Source organism: Pavona decussata, unplaced genomic scaffold, assembly GCF_977016875.1.
Source record: "Pavona decussata unplaced genomic scaffold, jaPavDecu1.1 SCAFFOLD_219, whole genome shotgun sequence".
Lineage (NCBI taxonomy): Eukaryota > Metazoa > Cnidaria > Anthozoa > Scleractinia > Agariciidae > Pavona > Pavona decussata.
The window spans coordinates 397,047-423,546 of record NW_028145624.1 but is presented as its reverse complement, the minus strand read 5'-3'; the positions used below and the strand labels follow the sequence as shown (position 1 = coordinate 423,546).

The window sequence follows — 26,500 nt, the reverse complement described above, 5'->3', positions numbered from 1 at the left end:
GTAGGGAGGTTATCAAAGATACCACCTATCTCATGGATATTACTGACAAAATTTTATTGGCTTTCAAATTTGAGTTGGCTCAAAAATATTCAGCTAGCAAGAGTCAGGATTGCAAGATAAACAAGAAAAAGAAGGGTTGAATGTCATTTTTTTACTACTGGATAGAGGGGCGGCTATGCAATAAGATACCATCTGTTAAGTTTGAGGAAGGGGGTGTAGGCAGAGACCACCAATGATCTATTTTGTGGTCAGGTGGGCTGTGTTTAACTGTAGTAGTTTTGTCACTTCCCTAATAATTAGGGAATTATTGTACTAATGTAGCTTTTAAAGTGAGCCATAACGAAAATTATTCACGTCATTTCTTTTATTAAATAGTCTTGAGTATGTTTACCAGACCACAGACTCCAAAGTGGGCCGGCAAAAAACAAAAGTATGAAAGCATTGGACTCAAGGTGGTTGATAATTTGGTGGCAATATTAAGATTTAATTTTGTCACTTATGTCCAGGATCGACCTTGTTAGCAAGAATTTGCTAGCAAATTAGTTTCGCAATTGTCGCAAAGAAAACGGCTATTAGAAAAGTATAGAAGAAATAGCAAAAATCGCAAAAGTAACAAGACATTTTCTTGCCATGAGAAAAGACTGAGTAACAAATATAGCAAAAATCGCAATAATAACAAATGTAACAAGATTCAACACTTAGAAGAACATGAAGGATAGAAGGGCCCCGAAATGTCCGCAAATATCGCAAACATCGCAAAAATAACAAGGATTTTTTCTTGCTAGCAAAAAGCATTCATTACAAATATCGCAAAAATCGCAAGAATAACAAATGTAGCAAGATTCAAGACTAAGAAGAAGATGAAGGCAAGAAGGGGCCCGAAATGTCCGCAAATATCGCAAACATCGCAAAAATAACAAGGATTTTTTCTTGCTAGCAAAAAGCGTTCATTACAAATATCGCAAAAATCGCAAGAATAACAAATGTCACAAGATTCAAGACTTAGGATAAGATGAAGGCAAGATAGGGCCCCGAAATGTCCGCAAATATCGCAAATATCGCAAAAGTAACAAGAATTTTTCTTGCTAGCAAAAACCATTTATTACAAATATCGCAAGAATCGCAAGAATAACAAATGTAACAAGATTCAAGACTTAGGATAAAATGAAGGCAAGAAGGGCCCCGAAATGTCCGCAAATATCGCAAATATCGCAAAAGTAACAAGGATTTTTCTTGCTAGCAAAATCCGTTCATTACAAATATCGCAAGAATCGCAAGAATAACAAATGTAACAAGATTCAAGACTTAGGGGACGATGAAGGCAAGAAGGGCCCCGAAATGTCTGCAAATATCGCAAAAGTAACAAGGATTTTTCTTGCTAGCAAAATCCATTCATTACAAATATCGCAAGAATCGCAAGAATAACAAATGTAACAAGATTCAAGACTTAGGGGACGATGAAGGCAAGAAGGGCCCCGAAATGTCCGCAAATATCGCAAATATCGCAAAAGTAACAAGAATTTTTCTTGCTAGCAAAAACCCTTTATTACAAATATCGCAAGAATCGCAAGAATAACAAATGTTACAAGATTCAAGACTTAGGATAAGATGAAGGCAAGAAGGGCCCCGAAATGTCCGCAAATATCGCAAATATCGCAAAAGTAACAAGGATTTTTCTTGCTAGCAAAATCCGTTCATTACAAATATCGCAAGAATCGCAAGAATAACAAATGTAACAAGATTCAAGACTTAGGGGACGATGAAGGCAAGAAGGGCCCCGAAATGTCCGCAAATATCGCAAAACAGGACAATCTAGTTGAACAACAACCACCAAGTAAATATTATTAAGATGTGTATGCCCGTTCATTTATTTTAAATAACAATATCAGTTCAGACGTGAAGCTACCTTTAATTACGGTCAGTATCAAATACCGTAATATCAATCAGTGTATGCTTCGTTCTTAATTCCATCAACATGGAAATGAAAATGGGTCATCAGATCCACGCATTGTACATGTATGTTTCTGTCCAATACCCATGGTTTTAAAACAGGCATTGCCAGTAATCTGGTAATATTTATCTAGTTAAATTAAACTTATAGTTGAACAAAAAAACCACCAAGTGAATATTATTAATTACTGTCAGTAACAAAATACCGTAATATCAATCAGTGTATGCTTCGTTCTTAATTCCATCAACATACAGCTACAATGCATTAAAAGGAGTTTCGCTCAGTATCAAATACCGTAATATCAATCAGTGTATGCTTCGTTCTTAATTCCATCAACATGGAAATGAAAATGGGTCATCAGATCAGGTACTTGTAGTAGTTCCGCCAAGTGAATTTCTTGGAGACGAAGAAGAACGGCAGATATCCGAGTGGCTACGGAAAGACAAAGGGCACTTCCTTCGCCAAAAATACCGTTCTACCGACAATCACATCTCCGAACAAGAGGAAAAAGAAATACAACAATGTATGACAATATTTCAACAACAGTCTGCCGCTGATGAGGAAGAAATTTTAAAAGAAATAGCTGACATGGAGTACGAAGATATCGTGCCGAATTTCGACTTGAATTTGGACCTAATGTTTGATAAGTAACAATCAACTGTTGCAACACCCATGACAAGGACCCTGGACTATATTCAACATTACTTTCATTAGAACACAAAGTTTACCAATTGCACATTTTTGTAAATAGATTTTTATGTGCTTTCATTTTACCTGATTGTTTCATCGATTTTACTTGGTGTATTGATTTGTCAAAACAACCGCGGACGACCCGTAAATTATTGTTATATTTCTTATTATAAAATGAGTGAAGATACCTTAGGCGGAATGAACAATGCCCTTTCCCGACTGTGTTATGGTTTGTGATGAATTAGTTATATAGTAAAGATACATATTTATCAACGACTACCTATGGTGGCCTTTGGTTATTTTCGGCATTAGAGTAATTCTTCCCAAACCGCTTGTTTCAATCACCTTTTATTGTTACCACCCTTTTCAAAAATAATGAACTTATAACCGAATGTGACGTTTCAGGTCCTTACAAGTGTTCAAAGACCTTATCAGGAGTCAAAGCCATAAAATTTACTACTTTCCGCTACACGTAAAAAAACAAAAACGCTCAAGACAACGCGCGGTTTTTGGGGAAACTTTTACTCATTGCTATCAATATAAACATTATGCTTAAATAGTGCGGCTACAAAAAAATTTACTACAACAAAACGTAACCGGCAAATGTTTAGAGTACTTCAATTCTGTTAATCCTTAATCCTAGTGTCGGCAAGTTTAAAACTTCAAGACCAAAGAAAGTTAATGATGGAAATACACATCTCATGACGATTGTATCTTATCAAGCAATTAAACTTCAGCGCCAAATAATTCGAAAAACCTTCTGTTGTCCTGTCGTGTGTGTTACAATCGGAAAATAAATACACAGTAGAAAGCAATGAGTAGATAATTATGAATAATAAACATTGCTTTGTGATCCGTGAACTCTGTTTAATTACTCTTTTTTAAGATCATTTTCCTAGGGCTCAGTTTATTATCTGTATAACAATGGAACCTCCTCTGTTGAAGCAACGCACCCTTGGGACCGAGACAAAAAAACCTTGTCTTTGACACGCCTGCCAGCCGACATTACACAAAAGAATCATTTATATCACACCTTAGCGGTAACGCGGTCTATTTCATTCCAAACAATACGGCATACGACCGACTCTTATTTAAGCATACATCCTTTTTTGGCCGGCGCATTTAACATTTGGCTGCCTATCGTGGTGGAAGGAATTGACTGTCACGGTACCCTGGACGATGGCGACCAACAATGCTTATGTCAATGGAGTGCTGAACGTTAAGGAACAACTGCAAAAATGCTGGATGGCAGATTTGAACTGGAGCCTTTTACCCGACATTTGCGGGGATTTTGGGGCCCCTCTTGCCTTCAAGTTCTTCTAAGTCTTGAATCTTGTTATATTTGTTATTCTTGCCATTTTTGCGATATTTGTAATGAACGATTTTAGCTAGCAAGGAAAATCCTTGTTACTTTTGCGATATTTGCGATATTTGCGGGGATTTCGGGGCCCCTCTTGCCTTCAAGTTCTTCTAAGTCTTGAATCTTGTTATATTTGTTATTCTTGCGATTTTTGCGATATTTGTAATGAACGATTTTAGCTTGCAAGGAAAATCCTTGTTACTTTTGCGATATTTGCGATATTTGCGGGGATTTCGGGGCCCCTCTTGCCTCCAAGTTCTTCTAAGTCTTGAATCTTGTTATATTTGTTATTCTTGCGATTCTTGCGATATTTGTAATGAACGGTTTTAGCTAGCAAGGAAAATCCTTGTTACTTTTGCGATATTTGCGGGGATTTTGGGGCCCCTCTTGCCTTCAAGTTCTTCTAAGTCTTGAATCTTGTTATATTTGTTATTCTTGCGCTTTTTGCGATATTTGTAATGAACGATTTTAGCTAGCAAGGAAAATCCTTGTTACTTCTGCGATATTTGCGATATTTGCAGGGATTTCGGGGCCCCTCTTGCCTTCAAGTTTTTCTAAGTCTTGAATCTTGTTATATTTGTTATTCTTGCGATTCTTGCGATATTTGTAATGAACGGTTTTAGCTAGCAAGGAAAATCCTTGTTACTTTTGCGATATTTGCGATATTTGCGGGAATTTCGGGGCCCCTCTTGCCTTCAAGTTCTTCTAAGTCTTGAATCTTGTTACATTTGTTATTCTTGCGATTCTTGCGATATTTGTAATGAACGGTTTTAGCTAGCAAGGAAAATCCTTGTTACTTTTGCGATATTTGCGATATTTGCGGGGATTTCGGGGCCCCTCTTTCCTTCAAGTTCTTCTAAGTCTTGAATCTTGTTATATTTGTTATTCTTGCGATTCTTGCGATATTTGTAATGAACGGTTTTAGCTACCAAGGAAAACCCTTGTTACTTTTGCGATATTTGCGATATTTGCGGGAATTTCGGGGCCCCTCTTGCCTTCAAGTTCTTCTAAGTCTTGAATCTTGTTATATTTGTTATTCTTGCGATTCTTGCGATATTTGTAATGAACGATTTTAGCTAGCAAGGAAAATCCTTGTTACTTTTGCGATATTTGCGATATTTGCAGGGATTTCGGGGCCCCTCTTGCCTTCAAGTTCTTCTAAGTCTTGAATCTTGTTATATTTGTTATTCTTGCGATTCTTGCGATATTTGTAATGAACGGTTTTAGCTAGCAAGGAAAATCCTTGTTACTTTTGCGATATTTGCGATATTTGCAGGGATTTCGGGGCCCCTCTTGCCTTCAAGTTCTTCTAAGTCTTGAATCTTGTTATATTTGTTATTCTTGCGATTCTTGCGATATTTTTTAATGAACGGTTTTAGCTAGCAAGGAAAATCCTTGTTACTTTTGCGATATTTGCGATATTTGCGGGGATTTCGGGGCCCCTCTTGCCTTCACGTTCTTCTAAGTCTTGAATCTTGTTATATTTGTTATTCTTGCGCTTTTTGCAATATTTGTAATGAACGGTTTTAGCTAGCAAGGAAAATCCTTGTTACTTTTGCGATATTTGCGGGGATTTTGGGGCCCCTCTTGCCTTCAAGTTCTTCTAAGTCTTGAATCTTGTTACATTTGTTATTCTTGCGATTCTTGCGATATTTGTAATGAACGGTTTTAGCTAGCAAGGAAAATCCTTGTTACTTTTGCGATATTTGCGGGGATTTTGGGGCCCCTCTTGCCTTCAAGTTCTTCTAAGTCTTGAATCTTGTTATATTTCTTATTCTTGCGATTTTTGCGATATTTGTAATGAACGATTTTAGCTTGCAAGGAAAATCCTTGTTACTTTTGCGATATTTGCGATATTTGCAGGGATTTCGGGGCCCCTCTTGCCTTCAAGTTCTTCTAAGTCTTGAATCTTGTTATATTTGTTATTCTTGCGATTCTTGCGATATTTGTAATGAACGGTTTTAGCTAGCAAGGAAAATCCTTGTTACTTTTGCGATATTTGCGATATTTGCGGGAATTTCGGGGCCCCTCTTGCCTTCAAGTTCTTCTAAGTCTTGAATCTTGTTATATTTGTTATTCTTGCGATTCTTGCGATATTTGTAATGAACGATTTTAGCTAGCAAGGAAAATCCTTGTTACTTTTGCGATATTTGCGATATTTGCGGGGATTTCGGGGCCCCTCTTGCCTTCAAGTTCTTCTAAGTCTTGAATCTTGTTATATTTGTTATTCTTGCGATTCTTGCGATATTTGTAAAGAACGGTTTTAGCTAGCAAGGAAAATCCTTGTTACTTTTGCGATATTTGCGGGGATTTCGGGGCCCCTCTTGCCTTCAAGTTCTTCTAAGTCTTGAATCTCGTTTTATTTGTTATTCTTGCGATTCTTGCGATATTTGTAATGAACGGTTTTAGCTAGCAAGGAAAATCCTTGTTACTTTTGCGATATTTGCGATATTTGTGGAGATTTCGGGGTCCTTCTTGCCTTTAAGTTCCTTTAAGTCTTGAATCTTGCTACATTTGTTATTCTTGCGATTTTTGCGATATTTGTAATGAACGATTTTAGCTAGCAAGGAAAATCCTTGTTACTTTTGCGATATTTGCGATATTTGCGGGGATTTCGGGGCCCCTCTTGCCTCCAAGTTCTTCTAAGTCTTGAATCTTGTTATATTTGTTATTCTTGCGATTCTTGCGATATTGGTAATGAACGGTTTTAGCTAGCAAGGAAAATCCTTGTTACTTTTGCGATATTTGCGATATTTGCGGGGATTTCGGGGCCCCTCTTTTCTTCAAGTTCTTCTAAGTCTTGTATCTTGTTATATTTGTTATTCTAGCGATTCTTGCGATATTTGTAGTGAACGGTTTTAGCTAGCAAGGAAAATCCTTGTTACTTTTGCGATATTTGCGATATTTGCGGGGATTTCGGGGCCCCTCTTGCCTTCAAGTTCTTCTAAGTCTTGAATCTTGTTATATTTGTTATTCTTGCGATTCTTGCGATATTTGTAATGAACGGTTTTAGCTAGCAAGGAAAATCCTTGTTACTTTTGCGATATTTGCGATATTTGCGGGAATTTCGGGGCCCCTCTTGCCTTCAAGTTCTTCTAAGTCTTGAATCTTGTTATATTTGTTATTCTTGCGATTCTTGCGATATTTGTAATGAACGGTTTTAGCTAGCAAGGAAAATCCTTGTTACTTTTGCGATATTTGCGATATTTGCGGGGATTTCGGGGCCCCTCTTTTCTTCAAGTTCTTCTAAGTCTTGAATCTTGTTATATTTGTCATTCTTGCGATTCTTGCGATATTTGTAATGAACGGTTTTAGCTAGCAAGGAAAATCCTTGTTACTTTTGCGATATTTGCGATATTTGCGGGAATTTCGGGGCCCCTCTTGCCTTCAAGTTCTTCTAAGTCTTGAATCTTGTTATATTTGTTATTCTTGCGATTCTTGCGATATTTGTAATGAACGATTTTAGCTAGCAAGGAAAATCCTTGTTACTTTTGCGATATTTGCGATATTTGCGGGGATTTCGGGGCCCCTCTTGCCTTCAAGTTCTTCTAAGTCTTGAATCTTGTTATATTTGTTATTCTTGCGATTCTTGCGATATTTGTAAAGAACGGTTTTAGCTAGCAAGGAAAATCCTTGTTACTTTTGCGATATTTGCGGGGATTTCGGGGCCCCTCTTGCCTTCAAGTTCTTCTAAGTCTTGAATCTCGTTTTATTTGTTATTCTTGCGATTCTTGCGATATTTGTAATGAACGGTTTTAGCTAGCAAGGAAAATCCTTGTTACTTTTGCGATATTTGCGATATTTGTGGAGATTTCGGGGCCCTTCTTGCCTTTAAGTTCCTTTAAGTCTTGAATCTTGCTACATTTGTTATTCTTGCGATTTTTGCGATATTTGTAATGAACGATTTTAGCTAGCAAGGAAAATCCTTGTTACTTTTGCGATATTTGCGATATTTGCGGGGATTTCGGGGCCCCTCTTGCCTCCAAGTTCTTCTAAGTCTTGAATCTTGTTATATTTGTTATTCTTGCGATTCTTGCGATATTGGTAATGAACGGTTTTAGCTAGCAAGGAAAATCCTTGTTACTTTTGCGATATTTGCGATATTTGCGGGGATTTCGGGGCCCCTCTTTTCTTCAAGTTCTTCTAAGTCTTGAATCTTGTTATATTTGTTATTCTTGCGATTCTTGCGATATTTGTAGTGAACGGTTTTAGCTAGCAAGGAAAATCCTTGTTACTTTTGCGATATTTGCGATATTTGCGGGGATTTCGGGGCCCCTCTTGCCTTCAAGTTCTTCTAAGTCTTGAATCTTGTTATATTTGTTATTCTTGCGATTCTTGCGATATTGGTAATGAACGGTTTTAGCTAGCAAGGAAAATCCTTGTTACTTTTGCGATATTTGCGATATTTGCGGGGATTTCGGGGCCCCTCTTTTCTTCAAGTTCTTCTAAGTCTTGAATCTTGTTATATTTGTTATTCTTGCGATTCTTGCGATATTTGTAGTGAACGGTTTTAGCTAACAAGGAAAATCGTTGTTACTTTTGCGATATTTGCGATATTTGCGGGGATTTCGGGGCCCCTCTTGCCTTCAAGTTCTTCTAAGTCTTGAATCTTGTTATATTTGTTATTCTTGCGATTCTTGCGATATTTGTAATGAACGGTTTTAGCTAGCAAGGAAAATCCTTGTTACTTTTGCGATATTTGCGATATTTGCGGGAATTTCGGGGCCCCTCTTGCCTTCAAGTTCTTCTAAGTCTTGAATCTTGTTATATTTGTTATTCTTGCGATTCTTGCGATATTTGTAATGAACGGTTTTAGCTAGCAAGGAAAATCCTTGTTACTTTTGCGATATTTGCGATATTTGCGGGGATTTCGGGGCCCCTCTTTTCTTCAAGTTCTTCTAAGTCTTGAATCTTGTTATATTTGTCATTCTTGCGATTCTTGCGATATTTGTAATGAACGGTTTTAGCTAGCAAGGAAAATCCTTGTTACTTTTGCGATATTTGCGATATTTGCGGGAATTTCGGGGCCCCTCTTGCCTTCAAGTTCTTCTAAGTCTTGAATCTTGTTATTCTTGCGATTCTTGCGATATTTGTAATGAACGGTTTTAGCTAGCAAGGAAAATCCTTGTTACTTTTGCGATATTTGCGGGGATTTCGGGGCCCATCTTGCCTTCAAGTTCCTTTAAGTCTTGAATCTTGCTACATTTGTTATTCTTGCGATTCTTGCGATATTTGTAATGAACGGTTTTAGCTAGCAAGGAAAATCCTTGTTACTTTTGCGAAAATAATTTGCTAGCAAATTCTTGCTAACAAGGTCGATCCTGGACATATCTCAATTTTGTCGCTTTACAGGACCACACTAGCAGCTGTGAATACCTGAAAGTTCCTTGTGTACATCCTGAGTGCGGGATGATGGTGAAAAAGGCTCTACTCCCTGAGCACTTGGAAAATGAATGCTTGTATCGGCTGGTAGAGTGTGAACTTTGTCATGCTCAGATACCCTTAAACAGAATGACGGTACAGTAGATCTTGACTTTTATTTGGCGATGTAGCTTACTGAAGGTAGCTTAATTTTAAACACACTGGAGGATGAAATTGTTGTTTCTTTAATTTGTTCTTCCATAAAATTTTTTTTTTTTGGTGTACATTTTTAAATTGTTTTTATTATTCTTTTTGATAAATAATCCTTGCTATACTGTCACCTGTAGTGGTTGTAAGTAGGTTAAACTTATCGGCAAAGGGTAAAAAAGCGGGAATTATTATAAAAGACAAAAACTCTCGCCTTTTCTCTTCTCGTCTCTTCCTGTCATTTCTATTGAAATAACATTTATTCCACCAACAGATTCATGTTTTAGCAATAGCTTCTCAGTCTAGAGAGTTAGTCACTTTCCAGTTAATTCACTTGTGCCAAAAGTTGTGTTATGTCGACCATAACAGAGAAGCTGAGACCTTCTTGTCAGCTCAAACTTCAACAGTAGCTACATGTATCTCTGATGGATCCTCCATGGAATTGGTCATAAATAATAATTATCCTATTAAGGTTACCCGGTACCTCCAGAGGTGTCTTCAGAGGTGTCTCGCGTCCAAATGATGTAGCGCGTCCGGTTTAAACTGTAGATACCTGAACCCTTATATCAAATTAAAGCTTATGGAGCTGGCTATCCAACTAAACCAAGAATTTTGAAATAAAATGAATTGCCGAATTTTTAGCGCTGTTTTCTCTAATAAATTTTTTTCACTTGGAGGAGTCACTTCAAAGAGCTAAAACTCAAAAGGAACTTGTTTGTTTGCCTTCAAATTTGGACGGTAGCTAGTTTAACATATAAACAACAAAAACATGTCTGCGAATTTTTTCTTTCGAAATATTTTTTCTCCGAGAGCGACTTTTGTACGATTACTCCACATTTTTTTCATCCTATTTCGAAAATGCTCTATAACTTTTCACTGCGATTGAATATGGCAAAACGCAGACACGTTTTTTTAGCGCTTTGGGTCCGGAAACTGAGGAGCAAATTAAATTAGCAAAAAACAAAATTCACTTTGACTTGTAGCTTTAAAAAGGTGATTCGGACGCTCGAAATTAGAGGTCGTGAAAAATTCGACAATTCATTTTATTTCAAAATTCTTGGTATGGTTTGAATACCATAAGCTTTAATTTGATGTAGGGGTTTAGGTATCTACAGTTTCAACTGGATGCGCTACATTGCTTAAACGCGAGACACCTCTGAAGGTATCGGGTAACCTTAAGTGGCATTCAAAACAGCGTATCACGATTGCACTGGAGCGCAAGTGCCAAACAGAAATCCTCTTGTAAGCTACCAAGAACCCTGCTTGAGTGCTGTGATGATAACTTCTCAGTGATGCTGGTTAGCTAATTGTAAATTAATTGTGTGTGGCAAATAAACTAAATAAAAGAATAAGATAAAAATTTGGTTGAGTACCAGACTGAGGAGTGGTAGGCCCAGGTTCAATTCCCGGCCGGACCAACACTCAGGGTCTTTGAATGACTGAGGAGAAAGGTGCCCTTGCTCTAAGATCTGCAAATGGTTAGAATTTCTAATCTTCTTGGATAAGGGAGCGAAAAACCGTAGGCCCTTTCTCACAATACATTCACTTAATCAGACTCTGTGGACGTAAGAGAACCACTAGGGATGTAACAAATCTCTGGCAGTGGTCAACCCTAGAGTCTATCTCAAATTTACATTCACGTTAGGGGGCATTCATAACTCATTGTTTCATTCATTGCAAACTGCACCACAAGCAGTCTGGCAAAGACCCCACACAGGGTTGTAAAGTATCACTGAAAAGCCCGACGGGAGCACCAGTCCACAGCAAGATATTTCATATTTGATGCTTGTTTTTGACAATTTCTCGGCTTTAAGCGCAATTGCTTCCAACAAGACTGAAAGCACAAAACATTATTTTTCCAGCAAAAGAGCAAAAGCTGTCTTGAAGGCAAAAAGCAAAAAAACTCAAAAACTGTCTACGCCACTCTCCATGCCATCTTGCGCGTGGAACGCGCGACTATAATTATAAATTTATGTCCAGTCCTCGCACGGTGCAAGGCTTAGTGTGCATGTGGCTAACATGTAAAATACAACAATAAAGAATAGAAAAATAGAAATGTCAACGTCAGCAAAAAACAAGAACGAATTGTCCAAAACAATGCTGATGTGACCTTATACCATAGTATAACCTGATGGGTTAGAATTTTGCTAAGAAGGTCTTAGCAGCAGGTAGTTGCATGCAGTAACACGACTCCACTGATCTGAAGAGAGAGTTTGCCTTTATTTAGTCAGGATAACCAAACAGAATGGCTGGTGTGGTTGTCACAGTGAAGTTTTTATTGGCTACTTCTTCCACAAGCCAGCTTGCTTTTGAGCTTTTATCCTTTGCCCTAAATTTAGTTTTATATATCTACTAGAATTATTTTAGTGATTATTTTCTCTGTTTTCTTGTAGCTTCATCAAGAGAATGAATGCCCAGCGTATCCAGTTGTGTGTGACAAATGCAGTAAAGAGGGAATTCCTCGTGGAAAGGTAAGGATGAGTGTATTCCCAGAGAGAATTTGTGACGGAGGTGGTGCAGTTTGTTCTGAGCCCCTCATTTGTTCCTCTTACGTGTAGTTTCCTTACACTAACACTTTTCTTTTGTGAATTCAATACAGTAATGAGATGCCTTGTTATAGGTCATGGGTGACATAGGGCGCTTTCCTTTTGTCCGCCAAAATTGCCTGGACAGACCTATCAGTCACTTTTAAGGCAGCAGAGTTCCATAAGATTATTCCAAAAATGGTATGCCTTATTTTGAAGAAATCCAAAGGACTAACATATGACCAGTCCTTCAAATTTGTGCATTCCCTTTGGGAACTGTCTGGTCTGGCTGGCCGACTGACCTTATGACAAATGAAATTGTCTGTAGTCGTGTATGAGGAAAAGAAACATAATTTTATCTTACTTTCATGTGTTTACTGCTCGTCGACTCACTGTTATTTGATGTGGTGTCAGGAAAGAGACACGAACGGTCAACACATGCCTCCATTCAGAGGACTGTGGAGAATTCTGGTTTCTGAATAATTGTGAAGTGAAATAAATACCAATTTTTTTACTTTTATAGCTGGCGGATCATCAGAACCCTATTATGGGAGACTGCGAGGGAGTACAGGGTCCTTGTCCATTCTCACAGATGGGTTGTTCCAAAAAACAGGTAATTTTTAAACGGAGTAAGTTCATAAATTAAACGTTTAGCTTTGGAGCTGATGTTGGCAGGTACAATTCTGTTTTCAAATTTAGCTTGAAAACAGTTGTTTATAAAGGAAGTTTTGAAACTTCTCCATATTCTATGTGAACTGGTATCCAATATGTCTCTTTTTGGATCCGATTTCCATTGATCCTCTGAGTTCTGCTACCCGACTTTGTATCTAACGGGCAGAGGTCCCGTAAGCTCCCTTAACGAAAAAACCAAACTGAAGGATAATTGTCCAAAATTCCAATAACAAACCTTAGAGAAAGAAAGGATGAACACTGACCAGGATCCAAATTTTATTGAAGCAAAATTCATAATCCGACACTCTTGAGTTGATAGATCGATAATTGACTGCACATTAATCCATAAAATACCAAATCCTGTCCTTTTTTTTGTACAGGATCTGACAATTGGGCAATGAGCATAGTACAGACTAATTGAATTTCATTCCAGGGTGGTCTCTCCTCAAAACACAGTCATATAGTATGACAGTTACCATCTTAGCGTTCGACTTTAGAGACGAAGTGTATAAGGTTGCCCTAGTCTTACAGTATAAGGTTGTTTACTAGTCTTACAGTCCTAACATATCTCCGAGGAGACCTCTCAGTATAAGCCCGGGGGTTTCTTGAGGTCTCCTCGCCACTTCTTACTTCTTCTTTTACTATTATTATGTACTCTAAACTTATGTACGATCCTAGTCTATTATTCACTGTAACTTTTTATGTTTGTATGTCGTGGTGAATAAATAAATAAATAAAATAAAATAAACTACAATTAATTATTATATACATAGCATGAATGCATGCAATATTTGACAGGTACTCAGCCAAAAGGAAAAGAAGGAACATTTATTGAAGGAAAATAGCCACCACAGCATTCTCCTTCTTCAGTTCGCCCTTCGTTTAAGCGGAGAAATGGAATCCTCACTGAGAAGTGATCCCAGAATTGTTTCCAGAAGTCCACAGATATTCGCGAACTACAATAATGTCATCCAAGATCTCCTTAACCAGATGCAATTAAGCTCGGAGGCAGCGAGGAATTTGCAAGAAAAATTGCGAGAACACAGTGAGAGGATCACCTCCTTAGAGAGAAAACTGGCCTCTGTGAATGTATCGGGTGCAACTCCATCTAGCCAACGTGTTCCTGATCATGATGCGGAAGGTAGCTTACCGAATACCGATATTACCAGAAGACTGACGAACCTTGAGAACAAAACTGTGGACCACGAAGTGCTTTTGGTGGAAAATAATCGTACCACGGTGGAGACGAGTCGAGAAGTGGCAAATGTTAAAAGACAAGTGGAGACTACCCAAGAGACTGCACGGAGAACGGAGAGGCGGATGGAGTCCATTGAACACACACTGGCTCTCAGAAATGTTACCTTGGCTGATTTAGAGGAGTACGTCAGACAACAGGAGTTTTCAAGCTATGATGGTCAGTTAATATGGAAGATCACTGAATATGCACGAAGACGAAACGAAGCCGTCAGTGGTCAGCAGGTGTCTTTCGACAGTCCGTGCTTCTTTACTAGTCGCTATGGCTACAAGATGTGCGCACGGATTTATTTGAACGGAAATGGCGTGGGACGAGGAACACACATTTCACTATTCTTTGTTGTCATGCGCGGAGAGTATGATGCATTACTCCGCTGGCCATTCAGACAGAAGGTCACTATTACAATGTTGGATCAGAATAATGTGGCACACATGACCTACACCTTAAGGCCTGACCCAGATATTCCGGCATTTCAGAGCCCAGGAAGATCAGCAAACATCGGAACCGGGTTCCCTCTATTCTGCTCTCTTACTGAACTGAACAATCACGCTTATGTGCGTGACGACACGATGTATCTAACGATAACTGTGGATGCCGTGGTTACCATTGAGAACCTGGTATGTTTGTATTGCTCAATCTACCTCACACGTGTCTAATAATGTTTAATGCAGGGACACTTTGAATGAATAAATTCAACACAAAACGTAAGTGGACAATAAGCACATTTAAGCTAGTCTGCGAACAAGCTCTCTATTAGAGTCAGCCGCGAGGGGATTATTGCTATATTCTTTCACACCTGACCTAATAGAGAGCTTGCTCGCACGCTACAAAGAAAGAGAAATTATCAGGCAGGTTCTTTAAGTGGATTGGTACAACCATCAACATGAAATTCTATCACATTGTTGGACGAATTTTTTTTTTTGTTTGAAACAAATTTCGTTACAAATTCGTGTATAAATGTTTTAAGCTTGTGCATACTCCAACAGAAATTGGCGCACGAGTTTTAACTTGTAAGTTGGCCATGCTAACTGGTCGGGTCTATAAATCATTACGTGTAAATTAGCATTACTAGCGTTTGGGATTATTTGGAAGGTGCCGTTTCGTCTCACCCCTGACCATCCTAGCATGGTTAGAACGGTAAGGGGTTCAGGACTGTAGCACACACAGCTCTAATGGACACAAGGGTATGCAAGCTTGTCTTTACTTTCCCTCTATTAAATGGGCCGGTGTCGTTTTGCTTTTAAATTCCCATGTAGGGTAATCCACAAGCACGGGAACCTAGGCGATTGGAAGAATTGCTTGCCTTTAGACATGCACAGTTAGAAGAAAAGGTAATTCTGATTTATATGTGCATCATTTTAAGCCGTGGTGAATATTTTAAAAGAGCAAAAACAATAACTAAAGTGTAATTTTCCGCCGTAAGTAAGCATTGGAAAAAAATTGTCTAAAGGAACGAAAAAAAATCAATGGCAACAAATACCTCACAGAACTCTACCTTGCTGAAGTGTTTTGTTACAATTCCTCTACTAAAATATTTTTCCTGTGCTGTTGGTGTTTTAGCTTATTCTGCAAGTGTACCTTGTATTAAAATAATAATATCAATAACAGCAGGAAAAAGACAACAACGTGTCGAGAATGCTGCCTTAGTCAGTGCATAATATGGGAGAAAGACAGATATTACTTGGGTTCGCTAGTTTAAAAATGTGTTCAAGGAATTCCACATTTCCATACACAGATGACTTTACAAATGGCATGCCGATTTCTGTTGACAATCACTGTTTGAAAACCGTCAAGGAGTCGTACCACTATTGGGAACACTGCGTTAAGGGGGTTGGTTTCTATAGAGACTGCGGTGCCGTGTCAGTTGGGAGTGGAAACAAATTTTTGGTTTTAAATAAATGACTTAAATGAGTTTATTTAAGTGTCTAAGTATTTAGCGCTGTAGCGCTAATTGGGGAGGCTATAAACCAGTGAATTGAAATAAATATGCAAACTGAAAAAACATCGTTAAAAATCCCAACTGGTAGGAGGCAAACCAGTTGGCTAATTTACAATGTGTAGCCTTGGATTTGAAAACGGAGCTTTACCGCTACCATGAAACAAATCCAAGTGGTCAGAACGGGACTTGAACCCGAGGCATCCGTATTCCGTCCGGAGCCCTAACCACACGACCACGCCGCCTCCCCAACAGCGTTGCTAAGGAAATTTGGCCACCGTAAATAGATTGGAGCACTGACGTTTCGAACACTAGCCTTTCGTCAGTTAATTTTGTGTGGGCATGTTTTCGGAAGAAGTTCTATTCGAAATTTTATTGTGCTCTGAATGATTTTGTTTTTAGATGTACTCTCAAGTACACGTTGTTTGTAGAGGTTGTTAGAGCAGCTGTTGTTTTAATCTTGTTCAAACGTCAGAGTTTTTCTAATCTCTGTTTATCTTGTGTACTGTAGATGTTGGCTCAGAAGGATTATCTCGAAGCTGAGATTCAACGAGTAGCTGACGATTTGAGAATGGAATTCGTGCTGATCCAAATTGATGTCCTGCGTCGCCAAATGTTGGAACAAAGGAGGCGTACACAAGGAAGAGGTCCTCATGGAGGCCAGGAGGAAGGACAAGAGGAAGGCCAAGATGACGTCCAGGAGAACGGCCAGTAGCGGGTCGCTTGACGTACCAAAGCATTGCAGTGCTTTCCCGTCAGTACGCTAAGTGATGCGAAAGGGATGTGGAGTGCACTGGGTGATGTTACTGATAAGCTAAGTTTAGCTTAACTGATTGAAGTAGCTCCTCAGACGACTTTGTTTCCAGGTGTTTTGACCAACTTTCACATCGCCCTGTAGTGTACCTCAAGGAGTACTTTAGGGGTGATGTTGGGATCGAAAGAGACGTAGGGAAAGTGCTTTAACTGTATTTAGTATAATTACTCAGGTGATTATAGAGATTCTGTTCATCTAATTGGTCGAGGATTGCGTCATATCTTGCTAAAATCACCTCACGCGAGGTGATTATAGCGGTAGTACTAATTTTGAAAATGGCCGCTTAGCGATTTGTTGATGTTTCTGATGAAGAAGTAAATAGGATGAAAGAAAATGCAATTCCGAAAGGCACTAAAGATGAAGCTCCGGGGTGACACTTTTCGAAGGCAAGATATGAAAATTTTGCTGACCGTAATAAAAGAAACCTTGTAAATTGCAGTGGAAATGTTGTCGATGTCGATGGCTTAAAATGAAAACAACAAATTAATTCGCCCACGATTTTCTTTATTTGACAAACTGAGTTCACCAACAAAATGAATTTAAGACAGAATTTGAAAGCCTGGAAGTAAACGAGATGAGGAGAAAAGACGGCAGTTTTTATAATCTGAAAACTAGTTTGTTGTCGGTTCGAGCGGCTCTCGACCACTATATAAAGTCACCGCCTCACAACAAAAATTTTCATCTGCGACAACCATGTACTTGTTTAGTGAAGCCAATAACCACCTGGAGCAGTCTGCAATCTGATTTATAAAAGTCCGTTAACCGGCGAAGCCATCAACAAGAAATTGTGCGATAAAATGCAAAAATTTGTGATCCTCGAGTTTTACACCAAACAGCCTGGTTCATCTCCATCTATTTTGGTAAACGGGTCGCAGAACCCAACATTCATTCACAGAAGTCAATGCTTCGTCTCAATGAAGCGACAGTTGAAGAATACTGACATTCTGCTTGAGGCATGTGCAGTTTATCGCTTTGAATTTTGTTTATGTGCTTTGAATTGAATTCGATTGAGCATGTGATCGGGAGATTGCGCGTCTCTGTTCATTGACGCGTGACAATTTGAAACAAACGAACAAACAAAATCGACATTTTTCGGACGGTTCTTGTTTTTCTCTGATAATCACCTGAGCAATCATACTAAAACAATTATACGCCTCAGGCTCGGTAAATATTGAACAATTAGCTCGTCCAACGAGGCCCGTAGCGCCAAGTTGGCTATAATCATCTCATTTTCAACAAGCGCGGGTGGAATAATTGTTTTAATAAAAACGATCAGGAATTATTGCTAGATCTTACTGATTTCGCTTTGAAAGAACAACCAGAAGACAGTTAAATGGTCGCCATTCCTCGGGCATGGTATAATGGCTCATATACCATGGCCGCTAAGCCAATCAAATCCCTGGAATTGCATTATACAATGATACAGTTTTTAATAATGGTGAATATTCCCCTCGACTTCGTCTCGGGAAATATTGAGCGAGCGAGTGAGCGAGTGAGTGAGAGAGTGAGTGAGCGAGCGAGCGAGTTACTGAGTGAGTGAGTGAGCGAGTGAGTGAGTGAGTGAGTGAGCGAGCGAGTAAGTGAGTGAGTGAGTGTCCGTAACAAACAGGTCCGCAATGCGTGCACAGCACTACCTACATGTTCGCAATACGTACCTATTTTATTATGATTTTTTTTTTTTTTTATAAATTTTCAGTTAGCCATACATTACCTCCAGTTATTAAGTTGCAATCTAGTTCCAATGTTCTAGATAACCTACATAGTCAGGGAGTCAATGAAGAAATTTGAGGAGCCAATTGGTGTGGTTCTCTGCAAATCTTGAGTTTACCATTTAATTTGCCAGGAAGCCAGCTTTCTTGGGATTTTGACCTGACACCCCTCTCTTATCTGGAAGACTGGTTTGCAATAAATAGTTAAATTAATACACATATATCTAGCAGCAGAAAAGGGCATGAATGGTGAAACTAATATGGTGCGTTTTGATTAAAATGTACATTAATGCCCTTAGTATTGTACTCAGGTTACTTTGAACCTCATTATGTGAAAACAACCTTCCTGCAAAGCTTTTCTTGTGCAAATTAGCTTTGTTTGCATTTGAATGAAAACTGATTTTCATTAAAAAAAAATGCTGTGCACAAAGCCTTGTTTTCATAATGGGGTTCTGGCAACTGAGAAATGGCCTATTACAGATGTACAGTTCACATGAATATTGTTATTCGATTGGCACTAAGTCTGCCCGAAATTAAGCAGGCGTCCGTATTAGAGATGTAGGATGGCTTAAGACAATCAGTAGCCTCCAAATCTGATTATGAGTGGTTTATTTTAAGTAGTTAAATAGTTTTCTAGTCTGGGATGCAAGCCTTCTTGTTACCGTCAGCCGCAGACAATGTTTAGATATGACTGTTGGCAAAATTGAAAATGGCTTAGAACGTGGCTTTGTTAAACACCGTCTAAACTGTCTTTTAAAAACCAACCCATACAGTTTAGATCAATATTTTTATTCCACTGGAATAAGCCTGTCTGGAATTAAGTGGGCGTCCGTATTCCAGATGTGGAGGTTAATTTTCACTGGGTCCAAGTGAACTATCTGTAATATAAGGATGCCTGTATTTTAGAATTTTTATTTGATAAGCAATTTCTATTGTTAATTAACCGACATTTTAATTTTTTTGTAGGTTTTAGCTTTTTAGGTTTAGCTTACAGCTTAATTTATGTTATGCTTCAGAAGCTTTGCCCAGAGTGTCAAAGTATTCAATTTAGATTATGAGCTCGAAATCTCTATGGCGTGATTATCACGCATAGAAATCGAGGGCGAATGATCTAATTGTTTTAGAATAAATCTACTGTCGTTCAAAACTTCAAAACAAATCCCCTTTACAGACACCTCGAGAACGGGAAGAGGCGACTGCCATTTTGTTGTAAGGCTACTCACTCTACTCACTATCTACAACAGAATAGACAGTGAGTAGCGTAGCCAATAAGAGAACAGCATTCGTGATAGAACGCTAGTGGATTTATACTAATTGTATTTCAGTGGAAGTGTTTTTAGAGGTAGGGTTTGTACGAGGTTTAGTTTTTGGGACCAAGTAAGCTAAGTATTAAGATTGTCCTTAATAAGCATGTGTCCTCATTGTGAAATTATTCGTAAGTGGAGGTTCGACTATACTGAATTTCCTTTTGTATGAAATAGGTCACCTCGTGACAATTAAGCAGTCGTGTAGGTTAATAAGTAGGTAGGGTCCTAAATATTATGCATCGAGAAATAGAAAGTAACAGTAAAATAGCGCGTATTTTTTTCGTAAAGATAGTTGTATCTGCGCCATATATTCTCGTACCCAGATCTCAGTCGGTTCTGGAATGTCGAAATGGGAGATCTGGGTACGAGATTAGGCGCCATATATTCCATAGATTCAATGATGGTTTAAATTAAAAAGGAACGAGTCAACAAGGGAATTCTATGCGTTTGTACACATATATGGATTTATTAGTTGATTTGTAGAACTGCTGTGAGAGTGCTCGATAGAAAAACTAGAGCATAAATAGATTTAATCCATATATAGATTTATATAGTTTAAGGGTTGCTTTGGTAAAATAAACGTAAATGCCATCATGCTTTACGTTGTGTAATGTGCTCTTCTTTTTCCCTAACAGAGACGAACCCGCGTTTGATTCCGAACCAACTCTTGCACTTGACAATGTTGCCATTTTCTTGGCAGTTGCTCAAGTGACAGTCGCTGAAGCCTAGTTACCAGGACTCGCTCTTCTCTTTTTTTCTTAACCCTCAAAAGTCCTACTGTCTTCATGAAAATTCTCGTCACTAGAACTAATACATTCATCAAACAAAAAGGTTTCGTTTTCAGGATCGAAAATTTATGTTGAAATACAAGCTTTCGATTCCCTCTCGATATGAGCTCCCGGCCATCTACCGGGACGTCTTGTCACGTGATATTTTATCAACTTAATCATGAAAGCTTGTGTTTTAACATAAATGTTCGATCCTGAAAACGAAACCTTTTTGTTTAATATAATATGACAGGATCAGGGAACTTTTTTTTCTCTAATACATTTATGTTTATCCTACATTTGCCGTTGGCTGTTTTCAGTTTCTCAGTAAAATTCAGTAGTTTTTATGTTATCATCAAAAGCCAGGATTACCTTGCACTATTCTCAACTCTTGTCTGCAGAAAACGTGATTCTAAATCTCTCTAATTTCATTAGAGGTTCTAGGGAAGGGGCCTGCCACCTTACTTTTATTAAACCGAGGTTCGTAGAGCCGCAGACCCATCTCGATTTTTCCCTTTCCCCCTATACCCCACTTGGGAGCATGCCAGTGGAGTATTCAAAAGGAGTGGATGAGACCGTATATCAGGGTTTAGTAATCACCCCAGGGGTTCTATTGTGAAGCCTGTAACTTAGGGAACTGTTTTTTTTTTTGGGGGGGGGGGTTGGGTATTTCACCTGTGTTTGGGGTATAGGGGTGCCGCTGTGAGTTTGAAATACTGACCCTGTTTAGGACGAAAATCACCTAAAATGCCTACCCTGTAAAAGGTAACGCCCTCTATTTTAAGATCCTATTTAAAATACTGCGAAGAAACAATGACGAAGGCAACAGTTATTGCCATAAAGGGTTTATGTGGTGGTTTGAACCTAAAGTTAACAAAAAGAGTGAGTCATAAAAATTGAGTTTTTCTTTAAGCATGATCGTTTATTCAAGAGAGCGGAGATGGACGTTCGCGGCCAGGTGAAACTCCACCATCTTTCATCTACACATAGAAAAACGTGCCTAATTGTTTTGCCTTTCCTCCTATCCCAACTATGGGAACTGGTTATAACAAGTTTGTTCCATAAGGATTCACCATGTCTGGGGTAGGGGGTTATCAAAGACACCACCTATCTCATGAATATTACCAACAAAACTTTATGGCTTCAAAGTTTGAGTTGACACAAACATTCAACCAGCAAGAGTCGGCATTGCTAGTTAATCTGGATAAATGAGGCTTGAATTTCACTGTCCTTTTTTCACTGCTGGATAGAGAGGAGGCTATGCAATAAGACACCACCTTTTGAGGTTGAGGAAGCCCGGGGGGGGGGGGGGGGGGGTACAGGCAGAAACCACCATCTGTTTAGTGGTTTGGTGGGCACTGTTCGAGTATAATAGTTTTGACTACTTCCCTACTCTGATAATGTGTTGTCAGCGTTATCTTCATAGGGCAGCAGTAGTCGAAGTAGCATTGCACTAATGATTTGTTGAGTGTATTCAGAGTTGGTATAAATATTGACATACGGTCTGGCCCACTTATACCAGAGGAAACCTTGCATATATTTTCTATATTAGAGTTAACGTTGTATCAAGCAGGACTGTAACATGCAGTGGAATGCACCGAGCGAAAACGGGATTGATATTTGGGTATTTGTTCGGAACTCAAATCGAATGCATCAATTTTTTTCCTTTGGTAATAATATATGAGGTAGAATTTGACATCATATACTAAAGGAACATTTCCAACAGATAATTCGTTAATCGATATCCACTGAGGACGTCCTCTGGCTCAAGATCAGTTATAACCTGTTTGATATTCGAACCTTACGGCACAGCTGTTGGTTGAAGCAGTCCAGTGAACGACAGTTTTGAACAGATGTTTATATAAAGCGAGAGAGGATCTTGTATAAAGCTTCTACGGAAAGATGTCGAACTGGAATTCGCCACTGCGTGTATTGAAAGGGGACTAAAACGTTGAGGTAAGTGGGAGGCCTGTTCTCAGCGAAAACTCGACTTGCCCCTCTTCGTGAAACGAAATATCGCCATAGTCTGTAAGATTCGAACTTGGTCGGCCACCACATCCCACCGATTTCGCTCATATTTGACATGTAAACTTCTTTATGGTTCCCAACCACGAAATGGATGATTTTAAGATTCAATTAATTTGGCTTTGCGAAGTACCGAGAAGGCCGGTCCTGCGAGTCCGCCATTTTGCCAAACCATAGGAGTTGTTGTGAATTCAACTCTCCACTCGTTAACTGGTAGACTCGGTAATTTTTCACACAGATGTATTTGTATAAGTCAATTTAAGAAATGCGCAGTTTCAGTGACGATCGGTTAAGAGATTTGAGGGTACATTTTTTCGCATTTTGAAAAGCTTCAAATTTACTAGAAATTGAAAGGCCGATATCTCCAATGTAATCTCGATTAAGAAATAGCCATTCATCCAAAACAAAGATTATTCACTGGTTTAATGATTTCATAAATAGAAAAATGGGGGAAATGTAACAGAGTCGAAAGAAGTGTTAGGGAAGCTTCCACGCTTTTACCGTTTTGGTCGCCATATTTAGTCAAGACAAGATATCACTACGTCATGTCAAAACAACCAATATATTGATGTCTGGTACTCCGAATTGAATTATCACCATATATTTTTTTTAAAGCACTCCTATGATTTGGCAAAACGGCGGACTCACAACTTAGGCCTTCTCGGTATTTTTCAAAGTAAAAATAATCGAATCTGTTGAATCATCCATTTCGTAGTTAGGACCATAAAGAAGTTTATATGCCAAATATGAGCGAAATCGGTCAGATGCGGTGGCCGCGACTTTTAAATATTCTTTGAATTTTACAGACTTCTTTTACACTTACGAAGCAAGCTGATAAGTGTAAGCATAAGAATAAGCACAAGGCTGGTTTACACCAGCGATCACCTGTGATAAGCATAAACACGAGGTGATATGTACGCGGGCGCAGTGAAATAAAATTTTGGCGCCAAAATTGTAAAACCAAGATGGCGGACGCTGAGGAGGTATTCAGCGACGATGAGATGTGTGGGCTTGTTCTTCTCTTGAGAAGAAGGAGACGGCGAAGGGAAGGAGAAACATAAGAGAAGCCAAAAAGGGTTTCAGTTGGGTGACGGAGATTTTTCGTAGGCGGAAAGAACTACCGTATTTACTCGAATAAGCGCCGCCCCCGAATAAGCGCCGCCATCGATTAAGCGCCGCACATGGAGCGGAATGGTTAATAAGCGCCGCCCTCGAATAAGCGCCGCAGCTCCGGTGCGGCGCTTATTTGAGTATTTCCATAAAATGATAAAAATACACTGCAATCGCTGCAATGCGGTTCTAAGCCAGCAATGGGAATTTACTGTCATCAATAGTGATGTTTTTCAGTTCGAAGTGAGTATATCTTGATGCTCTTTCATTCAGTTCTCTCTTCAAAATGTTCGCGTTCTTCAGTTCTTGCGTGAAGGCTGTAAACTTCGCCAGTACGACAAGCCCAACCTCCCTCTTTCTCTTCCCTGTAACTGTTGCAGCAAGGAAATGTTTTGGCTTTGTGGTATGAGCCTTTTAATAAGCGCCGCCCTCGAATAAGCGCCGCACAGGAGACACGAACAATTAAATAAGCGCCGCGGCGCTTATTCGAGTAAATACGGTAGGCAAACGCAAACATTCCACGAATATTGTATGCTACTCACCAAAAACTACGCAGCGACATCTTTCTAAGCTAAACGTTTTTTTTTTTTTTTTGTCTTTAAAATCAGCACATGACTTGTAATATAAGACAGCATAACTGCGAATAGCCTCGGCAAGACGTTCTTGAAGCTCGGAGGTACACGCCGCCATCTTGATAGAGAACATACTTCCAATTTTGTGACTACTTCCCTGTTTCCTTTTCTTATGCTTGCGTGGCCCCGGTGTACACTTCGTTTCTTGTGCTTATGCTTGCGTCGTACGTCTAAACCAGCCTTTAGACCGTAACTAGTTGTCTGAGAACGCTTTAAAATAAACATATCAGTGATGTATTCAGGACATAGCTTATAATCCGTTGCGTACTTTGTTCATCGTGAAAGCTATATGTTTTGTAGGTCTGGTTAAAATCCTCCTTGTCGTCTCTTTGCCGGAGTTGTAGCCTGTGAGTAGGCTCCCAAGTACAGCATGGAGAGAGGAAAAAGATCGGTGAGCAGGGCGAGCCGAGCACGGTCTGGGGGCCACAGGGGTGCGAGCCAAAACAATCCGATTGTCATGCATCGTTCTATTAAATCGTGAATATTTAAAGAAAAGAGTCTCAGTTTAAGCGGTGGAATCTCATCCAAAGCTGTCTTGCGTGACTTTGATTTAGTAATTTAGTTTGATTATTTGTTATACAGGGGTGGCAAATGGTCCTTCAAAAACTATGAGTCTCGCAGAATTTTACTAGACTCGCAACCTCCTTTTTTTGGCGGTAATGTGCGTCTCGCAGTCTCGATTGTTTGGAAGGCTAGGAAGTCTTGAAGTCCCGATTTGTTTGCTTTTTTGATAAATGACCGACGTGTTCTCTTAACTCGATATATAATTTTAATAACGCAACTTTCAAATTTCTGATACCAAAATAGGATTAATCCTAAATGGTCTGAATTTCACAAAAGCTCGTTTGTAAGACTTCTGCTCATACTCGAATTTAAATTTCAAGGCTCTCAACGTGGCTTCTTTAACACTGTAAAGCCTCGGTGTCGCAATTTAAAATGTTTAAAATGTTTTGGGCTAGCAAGTGAGGAAAAACGCTCGGCTTGCCGTCTCGTATTTACCATTCGCTACCCCTTTAATTATAGGTTCTTATCATTCTCTTTGTATTTAAGCTACACCTTGACAAAATACAAGCTAAATTGCTGTCCGTCATATTTGACCTGTAAAGGTTAAATTTTTAAATTATTACATTTCTGTCATGGTTCGAGTATGTATTAATTAGGGAATGTCCTCGACAGAAATAACTCCGACGTTTCCTTTTATTTTTTCCTACTACTACTATCTTTTTAACATGATAAAATCTTGTTGTTGTTGTTGCCAGTATGCCTGTGGGCTACTACCCGTCAGAGAAGGAGAAAATAATATCCACGAGGTATCTTATTTTTTTTCTTAAGTCCAGCTTTGGAACAAAGAGTGTGTTGACACGGAAGTGACTACTAATTAAGAGTTAAAAAAAATCCGTTCCTTTATGACACCATGGAAACATTTCCTCATCAAATAATATCATGTACAACAAGACGGTGCTTTTTTACGGCTGTGCATTTAAGTTATATTTTACCGATTAATCCATTGAACCTTGTAGAGTTGCCGTCAGTCTTGGCTTTGACTGAACTCCTGTACGACAAGATTGAGGGGAGCAATAATCCAAGAAGTTCTGACAGGTAATATTTTTTGTTTTGCTATACAGATAACCTCCTCCCTGGCTTATACACGGGGAAGCTTGTCCACTAGCTGCCGTAAGAGGTGTTTATTGTTACCATAAACATGATTATTTTAAACTAGCGACTCCTCTGGCAGAAGGATTTGAGGACAGTAGACCCTACAATACTTTTAAGGATACAATCGGAACCTCGCGCTTATATCATGCAAGGAGCTTTAGCTAGTTGTCTGGCTCCGGTTGTTCAAAGAGTAGATAACTTTATCCAGCGGCGATAAATCGCTAACCAGTGGAACGGGATGTACTCAAAATAACTAACATTCTATCATTTTATCAGCTGAATATATAGTGATTTATCCACTGATTAAAGTTAAAGAACCGCGGGCATGAACAGCAAGTAAATTCTGCCACCGAACTTATAATCAGTCTTCATGGGTCTGCACCGAATCTTCCGTCGGCGCCAGGGGTCGGCAATCCGCAGTTCAGCCATTCGCGCACCCACAGACAACCCGGCCAAGTCGACTTAAGTGGTCTTGGTCGACTCGGGGGACGAAGGCTCCTGACTTAAAAGATCATTTTTATCA

General features: G+C 39.1%; 2 protein-coding genes across 4 annotated transcripts in view; both read left to right on the top strand.

The window, feature by feature from the left end:
• The window catches only part of LOC146459372 (uncharacterized), a 71,377-nt gene extending 50,989 nt beyond the window's left edge, over positions 1-20,388 (top strand). The window contains exon 10 of the mRNA XM_085089618.1: positions 20,295-20,388. The gene's annotated coding sequence lies outside the window, so the exon portion shown is untranslated. The remainder of the gene's footprint in view (positions 1-20,294) is intronic.
• Positions 1-20,388, top strand: part of LOC146459371 (TNF receptor-associated factor 2-like) — a 31,222-nt gene extending 10,834 nt beyond the window's left edge. The window contains exons 5-10 of one of the 3 annotated variants that reach the window (XM_085089607.1): positions 9,354-9,518; positions 11,963-12,040; positions 12,618-12,707; positions 13,565-14,638; positions 15,278-15,352; positions 16,481-20,388. In XM_085089607.1, coding sequence (XP_084945733.1) covers positions 9,354-9,518; positions 11,963-12,040; positions 12,618-12,707; positions 13,565-14,638; positions 15,278-15,352; positions 16,481-16,672 — 1,674 coding nt within the window. In that variant the 3' untranslated portion in view covers positions 16,673-20,388. Of the gene's footprint in view, positions 1-9,353; positions 9,519-11,962; positions 12,041-12,617; positions 12,708-13,564; positions 14,639-15,277; positions 15,353-16,468 lie in introns of all 3 variants that reach the window. The other 2 variants (XM_085089606.1, XM_085089608.1) reach the window with 2 other exon arrangements.
• Positions 20,389-26,500: the final 6,112 nt, after the last annotated feature.